Source organism: Mus musculus, chromosome 1, assembly GCF_000001635.26.
Source record: "Mus musculus strain C57BL/6J chromosome 1, GRCm38.p6 C57BL/6J".
Lineage (NCBI taxonomy): Eukaryota > Metazoa > Chordata > Mammalia > Rodentia > Muridae > Mus > Mus musculus.
Window position 1 is genome coordinate 91,527,533 of NC_000067.6, and position 11,074 is coordinate 91,538,606.

The 11,074-nt window shown below is 48.5% G+C and overlaps 1 protein-coding gene across 6 annotated transcripts in view; it reads left to right on the top strand.

Moving 5' to 3' along the window:
* Positions 1-1,775, top strand: part of Traf3ip1 (TRAF3 interacting protein 1) — a 34,718-nt gene extending 32,943 nt beyond the window's left edge. For 5 of the 6 annotated variants that reach the window (XM_006529896.2, XM_006529898.2, XM_006529897.4 and 2 more), the window contains one exon: positions 86-1,775. In XM_006529896.2, coding sequence (XP_006529959.1) covers positions 86-251 — 166 coding nt within the window. In that variant the 3' untranslated portion in view covers positions 252-1,775. The remainder of the gene's footprint in view (positions 1-85) is intronic. The other variant, XR_878327.1, reaches the window with a different exon arrangement.
* Positions 1,776-11,074: the final 9,299 nt, after the last annotated feature.

The following is an 11,074-nucleotide window of genomic DNA, read 5'->3' on the forward strand; positions in this document are numbered from 1 at the left end:
GAAACCCCTCCCTTGGGTGAGACCAGCCCTTTGCTGGAGTGAGAGGCATAGACAGAACTGATGGGACACTGGTGTCTTCCCCCAGTATCACAGACAGTGCGGTGGAGCCCCTGAAGGCCGAGCTTTCTGAGCTGGAGCAACAGATCAGAGACCAGCAGGACAAGATCTGTGCTGTGAAGGCCAACATCCTGAAGAATGAGGAGAAGATCCAGAAAATGGTGCACAGTATCAACCTGTCGTCACGAAGGTGAATGGCCAGTCCTGCAGAGATGGAGCCATCTTCCTCATGACGGACAAGGGGCAGGAACCGCCCCTCTGAGCCCCAGTCTGCTGAGAAATGGCCTGCTGTGCCCTGAGCCAGCTAAGGTCAGATCTTTCGGTTTAGGCACTACAATTATTAAAAGGCTGTGTTTTCTTCCTTCCAGCTACAGTGCTTACTACTTAGAGCCTCCAGCTCGCCTTTGTGGGAGGGCTTATTTCTTTGTTTGTTTTTTTTTTTTTGGCAAATACATTTCCTGCTGCAGCCTGGCTGACTCTGTACCCTGGTGTTCTGGAGGTAAGTTGTCTCATCCTACTAGGTAAACAGCAGGCCCAGAGTTCTGCTTTTGAGTCTCCCAGGACTCCATACTAGCACTGAGCAAAGGACAACTATGAATTTTTTGGTGGGTATTTTATAAATAGAATGAGGCCTAAAATGGTTAAATTGCCATTTTCATTTCTACCTGAGGGTGTCATGTTAGCCCGTGTCCTTGTAAGGTGCCTGTCACCTGGGCGGGGTTGCTGCTCTCTTATTGTATAGGCTTCTTTCTGCAGCCTCCCCATGACCCTGCTGTCTGCATTTCTAGCCCTGAAAGCTCATAGGTTGAGAAGGAGAATTTAGCCCAGCCTTTATGGGCATTGTGTGATGGGAACCTGCCTTGGCCACCGGCTTACTCCGGATGGATAAGCAGTCCCCCAGGCCTCTTTAAGAGGACATTGTCGCATGAAGGGCTGACATGGCCCTTCTCTTTGGTGAAGGTGTGCTCTACAAGTTGGGAGTGAGGAGAGACTGAGAGGAAGAGAGTACTCCAATTTACATGTTGTGTTTGTTTTCCTTTTTAAAAGACCCTTTTCAAAAGCAAAGTTGTTTTTTTTTTAATGGTTTATATTCAGTTTTTCACCTACTGTAAATACTCATTAAGGTCTTGAATTACTGTATGAAGGATCTCACTGTGTCTGGAGATGTTCTTACTGGCGTAAGGTCTGAAGTAGTCTTCCATTTCTGGGTATTTCTTTTGTGCACTGCATCACACCCTGGGATGTGTGAAGACTGCCTTAGCACACGAGGCACAGCCAGGGTTTCTCAGTCAGTGAAGGCAGAGCCCAGCTCTCGCCTGGGGGCCTGGACAGTGTGAGAAGCCCTTCAGCCCCTTAGTCTTTCCTGTCTGAAGCACACCGCACCACCCTGCCAAACAGATGCTTCCAGATAGGTTAGGGGAGGGAAGGATTGCTTGTCAGCCAGCCTTTTGTGTGTTCATGAGCTCTTTTCTACTGAATTAAATGACTTAGCCATAACCCTAAGTGGACCCCATATATACCAACGTAATATATATACATATATGTATATATACATCCTTTTATGAATTTGTATATATGAATAGAATTTTTATGTTGAGAAAATTACATACATTGTATGTGAGTAAATTTTTATATGCTGTAGTCATCAGATTGTATCATAAAGTTTTATTTTTCTTTTATATGTAAATCATTAAAATAATCACCTATTTTTCCTATAAGTGTATGGACTGTCAAATTTAGTTGATACAGAAAATAATGTAAGCTTTTGGATTTTTGACTTTTCAGATGCATACAGGGGAAATTGCTTTTTGCTCATACTATGACCTGTCCCCTCTCTTGTAGTACTTGACATCTCATAAGCCTTCTCATCCTTTGCCAGAGGGCTAAGATTGTGACGTTTCTGAAGGCCTGTATGTGTACCCGTCTCTGCATCTTGGGGGATATACAAATTAAGCCCTGATCTTCTTTGATATTTTAAGAGCGTACAGAAGCAGGATTCCTAGTTGTCTCCTGGTGCGATTTATAAGTTTCCCCCAGTTGTCTCCCAGCTGTGGTTTGTAAGTTTCCTAGGATTGTAGAGTCACACTTAGGGATTTGACCTTAAAGATTCAGCTGACATTAATCTGTGCTTAGGGGAAATGTGTAGAAGTACCATGGCGGTGTGCCTGTGTGTGCCTGTGTGTGTGTGTGTGTGTGTGTGTGTGAGAGAGAGAGAGAGAGAGAGAGAGAGAGAGAGAGAGAGAGAGAGAGAGAGAGAGAGAGAAAGAGAGAGAGAGAGAGAGAAGAGAAGAAAGAGAAAGAGAGAGAGAGAAAGAGAAAGAGAGAGAAAGAGAAGAGAGAGAAAAGAGACAGAGCCCAGTCAGGAGAATGTTCACTGGGCAAGTGTGAACATCTGAGTGGGAACCCCCAGAACCCACATAGAGCAATGGTAGCAGACATACGCCTGCAACTGCAGAGCTGCTACAGCAGGATGGGAGGCAGAGACAGGAGAATCCCCAGGAACTGGACCAGCTAGCTTGGTCTGTACCCTAGCAAACGACAAGACTGCCTCTGACGAGGCAGAAGGTGAGGACTGAGAGCCAAGGTGCTGCTGTCTTCCCATGTGTGCCTGCCCTCACACATACCCAGACTCCCACATGGTAGGAAGCCGCTCGGGGCGAGCACTCAGACTCTAGTCACACTGTTGTCCCCTCAGTGATCAGCTTGACAACAGCGAGTGAACTGTGTGAGAGCAGAGGCGCCCTTCCCTGCCAGTCAGGGTTCTGTGGGCAGGTAGCTCGTCAGTGTTGGCAAAGGACTCTGACCCCAACTCCAGACTGGCCTGAACCAGCTAGTTTCACCCTGTTTTTGATGTGCACAAATAAACCAACTGAGCAGACAGAAAAACGCTTAAGCTACGAGTTTTAAGCATTAAACTGGTTCAAGTAATGTTGAAACTTCCTCTAGACTGTCCACAGAGGCCCTGTAGCCCGCACTATGTGACAGAAGCATTTCTTCAGGAGCCTCACAGGCTGCTGCTATCCAGCCCATGAGAGCGCTCACATAGAAGCCAGTGCCAGCAGGCTGTGCCCCAAAGAGAGCTCTCCCTGTAAAACTCAAGGCCTCTTTATCCCTTATTTTTATTTTTAAACATGCCAAGCCATCCATCTTGCTGTTTGAATATGCGGACTCCTTAGCTGTAAGAAGGTTACAATGTCTACAGAGCAAGGAGGCTTCTGGAGAGTGGGCATGGCTCCACGCCCCTCTGGAGCCTGGTTGTTTGCTACCTTTTGGCCAGGAGTGAGCCCAGATTTGAACTCTCCACTGCCTCCTTGTGCCTTCCATCTGTCTGGTTTGTGGTTACTGGCCTGTCTGTCTTCTGGCCTGTTGTGTGTGTCTGATCTGTCTCTAATGTGATGTAATGGCCCCTAACAGAGGGCTTTGCTCCCTGCTTATTGAAAGCAGGTATCACCACAGAGGCTAAGGCGCTGCTTTTTACATTGTACATTGTGTTCTAGCAGTTTCCATTCCTAGGAGCAGTCAGGGATCTAAGTCAGGAAACTAAATCAGAGCTTCAGGATAGCTCTTTTCTTACTGGATCTTGATTTTTTTTTGCCCCTGTGATTAAAGAAGTATTCTGTGTCAGAGAAAGCAAATTTTGTATAGATAAATGAAGTATTGAACTCATGACAAGGGCTGGAGAGACAGTCCAGTGGTTAGTGACAAGGGCCTGGGTGCAGTTCCCAGAACCACATGGTGACTCACAAGCATCTGTTCCAGGGGACACGTGCTCTTCTTCTGAACTCCTTGGGCACACACATATACACATGCATATAGGAAAACACTCATATACATAAGTCTAAGAAATTTTAAACATAGAGTAAAAAGGAAGACAAGGAGTGTATCTATCTACCAAGGCCACAGTTTTATAATAGTTTTCTATGCTTGCAAGGACATGAACAAAGTAGTTTACTTATGTGTGGTATATGTACGTATGTGGTATATACATGTGTGTGCATGTGCCCCTGCCTGTGTGTAGAGAACAGAGAAGGATGTTGGGTGTTCCATACCCTGCCTTACCTGTTAAGACAGAGTCTCACAGAACCTGGAACTCATCGTTTTTCCAGCTAGACTGGCTGGCCAGAAAGAGCCTGTCTGTGATCCTCCTGTCTTTGCCCCTTCCCATCCCTCAGCACTGAGGTCGGAGTTCTGGGTGGCTGTGCCTGGAGACCCAAACTCAGCTCTTCATGCCTGTTCAACAGGCACTCTACCCACTGAGCCATCTCCTCAGCCCTCGAAAGTAGGTGTGTAATGTGACTGAGGAACCTGGAGGCAACTTCATTTTGTTTTAAGGATCCCCTCTGTGTGCTCAGGCTCAGCATCTGTCATTCTGGATTGAGTGCTTTGGATAGTAGGCCCATCCCGAAACCTGGAGAACCAAAGATACAAGAGGTTAGAAAGAATGGTTCATAGCCATTGCGGTGTTGGTGTTGGTTATATAAAAGAAGAAAAGTGGTTTGCAAAGAAGGCATGTTAATATAACAATACTAATGTTAATATGATATAATGTTAATGTAACATTGACTTGTGATGCTTTGATTCCACGTAAAACTAAGAAAGTGGGACTCCATCTCAAACCCGTCCTCTGTCGCCTACTAACAGGAGAGGTCTCGGTTGGGAAGAGGACAGTGCCCAGCATGCAGCAGTAAAAGCATTGCCCCTTCACTCCCCTAAGAACAAATCAGAATTACTGGGTGCAGAACCAAGTCAAGATCTCAGAGGGCAAAGGGCGGAACAGCCCCAGACCACCACACCACCCGCTCTGGACTGTCAGCAGGCTGCTCTGGGCTTTGTGCCCTCAAGCTGGGATTTAAACTAAACAGATTTCCTATAGGAAACACACACACACAATCACACTCTGCTAAAGCTGCTTTTATGGACATTTCCCCTCAGAAATATTTCTCTCTGGAAAAATAAATTCACAGGATGTAATTAAAGCCATTATGTGTGTATGTTGGCTGAGCCTGTTCCTAAGTGCTTCACCAAACGGGCCACCGAATCAAGGAGTGAAGGCAGGCTTTGTTCCTGTCTATCAACAATGATATTTATTAATTGCAGCACAGGGTGTTCTGAGTCTTTATGGTTTCAGAAATAGCCTTCTGCTGGTTCCCTACCCAAGGAACCCATTGCCTCTGACCCCAGTGTGGCCTCTGCAGGAGCCTTGGATGCCATAGCAGCCCACAGCCCACCGTTGGGCTTGTGTCCTTTGGCTTGGGGCCTATGAAGAAATAAATTCTAAGCATGAGAATAATTAACTTCTGAAAGAAAAAGTCCCCCCAAACAGTGCTTTTGAGTATCACAGCTAAGAGCAGTGTCGTGCTGCGACTTCTTTGTCTTCTCCTGTCTTCCAAGTCCTTTAGGAGAGCTGTTCTTGTACCTCTTTGTCCAGTAGGGGATCCAACTGGATTTGGCCCAGAAGAGGAATCAGAGTGTTGCTTTCTGGGACAATGTGGGTGTGGCTGAAGCGTGAGGAGCTGGGCCTGCCAGTGAGGCCACAGAGCAGACTGTCACAGCTTTTGAGCTTCATGGGAGCTTGTGACAGAGCAAAAGCACTCACTGCATGACCAGAAAGTAAAAGAAGGAGAAGGGCTGGGTCCCACAGTCGCACGGTCTGATGGCACACTCACAGTCACCCTATTTTCTGCCATTAGGCTCCACCTCCTGAGGGTCCCACCAACTTGCAATAGCACCACAGACTGGAATCCAGGTCTTTAATATCTATGTCTTTGGGGAATATACTAGGGATCTACCCTGCTTCAGGTGACTCCGGTCTGAGGATCAACAGTGACATTCGCAAAGACCCTTCGCATAGTTGGCTTGCACTCATGGGGGCCAGTTCTCCTCGAGGCCCCTCTCCAACATTCTACTCTGATCCGCAGTTCCACTTTGATGGTCCCTGCTTTTCTGGATCTTGTTGGCTCTGGCTGTTTAGTGGCATTGACCCACTTGTTCCCATAAGCCCAGGCAGGTTCTCATGAGAAACACACACTCATCCCAGCAGGGGGAGAATGGGTGTCTGCAGGAGATAGCTTCTGGGGCATCTGTGAGAAGGGGTGAGGTGAGGAGATAAATGCCTCAGGCCACGTGGGTGGAGCAGGGCTGGGAGCCCACTGTCCTGCTGGTCAGATAGGACAGCTGGGGAACTGGAGAAACAGTTCCTGGGAGAGAGTGAGGAGGCAATGAAGTCATGTCTGTGTGTGTGTATAAGGAGGGGCAGCAGGGATAGGGGTAGCTAGGCTTCCCTAATGAAGGGCCTCTGATGTCTGGCTAAGGGGCAGAGTCTGGCTTTAAGGGGTCATTACCATCAATACTAGGTTTGTGAGCCCAACTGACAGAAACCAAATCTTGTGGGAGAGAAATGTCACCTGGCAGTGAGGAAGCACCGTGGGGGGAAGAGTCCAGGCTTCCGAGGAGCTAAGTCCCAGCTTACCCTTGTGAAACTGCAGTTCTGTGTTCTGGAGCCCCTTGGTCGCGGTCGCCGTTAAGCTTCCTGAGCTGGCATTGGCTCCACCTCGGATCCTCTGCTGCCTGAGAGTTCCGGTGCCAGCCCTCTTCCACTCCAGGCTGAGACTGCTTCAGCTCTAAGTCTCTCTCAGTACCAGCGCACAGAAAGCACCATGCCTAGGCGGGTTCCATCTCTGCCCAAGGAGCGCCCTCAGACTCCACTCAGGTGAGGCCAGGATTCTTCACCACAGAAAAGAATTTCAGTGATGCTCAGTACAAAGCGACCTTCATGTTTATTTAGAAAAAGTTTTCCCAAGAACAGAAACATGGGCATTGGGGAGACGCAGACTGGGACAGAGAGAGGGTTCGGTGGAGGAGAGTGTTTGCTGCTTTCAGGGGACCTGAGTTTGGTTCCCAAGCAACACAACCACCTGCTACTCTAGCTCCGACGGAACTGACGCCCTCTCCTGGCGTCCTTGGAGACTGCATGCATATGGCATCTACAAACACACATACATCCACTTTTTTTAAAAAGAAGGGACAGTAGTACCCCCTCTGGCGTGGGCACAGGCTTCTCAAGAGAGAGCCACATTTCAGTGTCTTCAGCTGTGCATAGATTTTGGCTTTTGAAGTTAAATCATTTAAAGGGTTTAAATATTAAGTAAAAAATGTTTATGGTAGGTGGTGTGGTTCATACCTGTAATCTCAGCACTTGGGAGACTGAGACCATCAGAAACAAGGGAGGACAGAGGAGGGAGGGAGGGAAATAAGGAGGGAGAGGTTTTGGACTGACTGACCCAAAGCCCTGTCACCAGAAGGGGCAACCACTGGACGTCTCCCTGGGAAAGGTGATTTTCACAGTTCGGATAATTTTTTGCAAGCTATATACACACACGTACACATTCCTGGCATTTGGTCATCTTTTCTTCAGATTGAAACAGTACTATAGGCAAGGGTAGAGAGACACAGACTATTTCTCTTTCCAATAGTTACCAGTCCCTGGCTCTTCAGGAAAGCCGTGAGCAGCAAGCCTTCGGTTCAGGTAGCAGAAGACCAGCTTTGGAGCTGTGACATTGGCTACAGGGCTGCCACCTTTGAAGGCACAGGGTTGCTGTGATCTGAGTACCCAGAGCTTTGGGTTTCTAGCTTTGAAAGGCTGGCATCACATGGTCTAGTTACCAGGGCTTGAACTCTTAAGCTCTGAGGGTTGGAAGCCTGGCTTGCTCGTTTCAGGTGTGCAGGGTTGTCAGCACTGAGGGAGTTACCTCTGTTTGTGATTTTTATTTGAATGGAGTAAAATGACCCTTAGCCAAGTGTTATGGCAGGAATATCCACAGGGGCTGCCCATATAGTTAGTTCTAAGATTCTTTTGTATCCATTGGTACAAGGCACTCCTAGGATTTTGGGTCATTACCACCTCACTGAAGTGCCACTTACCACCAGCTACAGTCACAGGGAAGGAACTGATATGTGGAGGGGTTGCTCCATTTGGGCTTCACCGGCAGGATGTGGACTCTGCCTCCCAGTGCTTCACAATTTGGCTCTGGGATTTGGGTACCAATATCTGTGGAACAAGCTGGGGCTGGCAAAGATGATTCTGGGCAGAGTGAAAACTAAAGAATCTTTCTGCTCCCACCAAGGATGGAGAAGAGGGGATAAGGTTTGCCTTGGAACAGGTACCCCCAACAATGCCCAGGGCTCAGGACCAGGAGAGATGTCCATTTTGGGCCCTCATTGACTTAGTGTGCTACCCAGTTCTCAAAGGTAGCTGCATGTGGAGGGTCAGCACACCTGATGTGTTGGGGGTGGGGGGCACAGCATCATCGTACCCTATATGCAGCTGGGGACTCAGCCTTGTAACGCCATATCCCTGCTGTGTTTTGGGACAGGCCTCTAGCTGCTTACAGTGGGATAAGAGGTGTCTTGGCCTTCCAGGGTAGGGTCTCTCCTCTCCTCCTCCCTCCCCTCCCCTCCCCCTCCTTTCCCTTCCCCTCCCCTCTCCCCTTCCCTTTCTGAGAGAGAGGGTTTCTTTTTGTAGCCCCAACTGTCCTAGAACTCTCTCTGTCCATCAGGCTGGCCTCAAACTTGGAGATCTGCCTGCCTCTGCCTCCGGAGAACTGGGATTAAAGGCATGCACCACTGCTTTGGGTAGGTCTTTTAAGCTCAGAAAACCTGGGAGAAATGGGACTCTCCAGGAGAGACATGTGGGGCTGGGTGGTCCTTGAGAAAAGGCCTGACCTAGCTAGCTTCAGGTCTTGGGTACAGCTATAGCACTGACCAGGCTTCTGCCTTTAGGGCAGTGATACAGTGTGGGCCAGTGAGAACATGACCCTCCACCTGTCTTTTTCCAGACTCCGAGGATGCTGCCGTGTGGTTTTGGGGATGGGAGACCACATTCCCTTCATGAACCAAGGGCAGCTTTACTCTTTACAGGAGCAGATCCACCTGCAGTAGCTTCCCAGGTGCTGGGAAAGTATACAACCACAGCTGGCAGGGAGGTTGCAGAGGCAGATGACTAGTGTGACGGTGTAGAAGGCAGGCTCTCCTCAAGCCCTGCCACCTCCATGCAAAGGCTGCAAAGAAACAGGGCAGCACCTGGGCTCCCCGGGACTAGGGAAGGTGGCACAGCTAAAGCTGGCTGTGTGCTGCAGGCACCAGAAACTGACAGCCTGACTCAGGTGAGACTCTCCTGATCAAAATCTCTTTATTTAAATTTTTTTTATACAATGTATTTTGATCATATTTTCTCTTCCCCAACTCTTTCCAGGTCCCCTCCCAGTCACCCAACTTCATGTTCTCTTCCTCCCTCCCCCTCCCCTTCCCTTCCCTCCCCGTCTTTCTTTCACCAAAAGTCAAAACAACAACAAAAAAGTACACAAAACATATAGTTCAGAATCTCTTTACAAACAAAACAACAAAAACCCCAAATTGTGCTGAGAATAGTGAATGGCTCACTCCTTTAATCCCAGCACTTGGAAGGCAGAGGCAGGCTGATGATCTCTTCATTGGGGTGAAAGAACCACAACGTGGGGGAGTGAGGACTCCCCCCACGTTCTGACTCAGGAGAGGCGACACCCCAAAATCACCCACAAGAAACGGGTCTTGCTGCAAATTGCAAGAGGATTTTTATTTAAGAGCGCTCTCTGGCCCATGGTCATACACCACGCAGGGGTAGAGGACCGTGGCTCCCCGAGTAGCTGGGTAAGGGGGTATTTAAAGGAAGAAACCACAACTTAAGGAAGTGGGGAGGGCGTTGTTGAAAGATACCGAAGATACCAGTTAAGAGTCACAAGGAAGTGTAAAGTTACAAGAGTCACAAGGAATACCTGGTAATTGTTAACTCTCAAGACGCTTCTAAGAGCCCCTAACAATAGCACATTTGCATTGCAGGTTCTGGGTGACTTTCTTTGAATGAGCACTCTTTGAACCCAGGAAGCGGGTGGATGGAGGAATGTCGCTATTTGTTTTATGATTAGCATACCTTTACAAAGGCCACATTCCCAACTGGGCCTAAAGGCCTAGAATTCTGTTTTTACGTTGTTATACTTTCAGGGGCTAGCCTGATCTACACAATAGGTTCTGGAACACTCAGAGCTACACAGTGAGATCTTGTCTCGAAAAAAAAAATTGATAAAATATAAAATTAGCCATCTTAACTTTATAATTTAGCCACTTTAAATTTATAGTTATGACTATAAGTAAACACAGTATAACCAACCCCAAATCTTTTCATCTTTCCAAACTCATGTTGTCCCATTAAAATACTAACTTCTGGGGCTGGAGAGATGATGCACGGTGGAGCACGGGCGGAGCAGGGTTCAGTTCCCAGCACCCAGCACCCAGCGGTAGCCTCCCCCAGCCTGAAGCGGGCTGGTACAGACCTTGTCACCACTGAGGTGCGGCCACCTGCGGGGCAGCTTTCTGACTTGGCTGGCTCCTTTTGAAGTGACAACTTCCCTGCTCTTTCTTCTGCTACCTGCCGAGAGGCTGAACCTGTCTTCCTGAGACATTCCTGAATGTCTGGGTGACAATCTGAACAGCCTGGCGACCAAGTGCTGACAAAATGGTTCTAGGCACCAAGAATGGCCTGGGGGGGGGGGGGTGGAGGTGGGGGTGGGGATGGGCCTTCCCCCTTTATAAGCACACTCTCTTAGTAAACTAGTGGGCCTTGATCAGAGAAAAATTGTCTTGGCTTCGTTATTCCTTTCTTGCAGTCTAAGTCTCTTTCAGCCCCAGCCTGCCTTCCAGAAATACCCGGTTCATGTAGGCTGAGGGCCGGCTTACTCCACCCAGCACCAGCTCACCACTGCGTGTCAGTCCAACTCCAGGCTATCTAATCCCTCTTCTGTCCTCTGAAGACACCAGCACACACATGGTGCTCCCAGCACGCACGCACGCGCGCGCGCGCACGCACACACACACACACACACACACACACACACACACACACACACACACACACACACACACACTTTAAATAAATATAAAAATAATTCTGCCAGCTGTGGTTGTATACTTTCCCAGCACCTGGGAA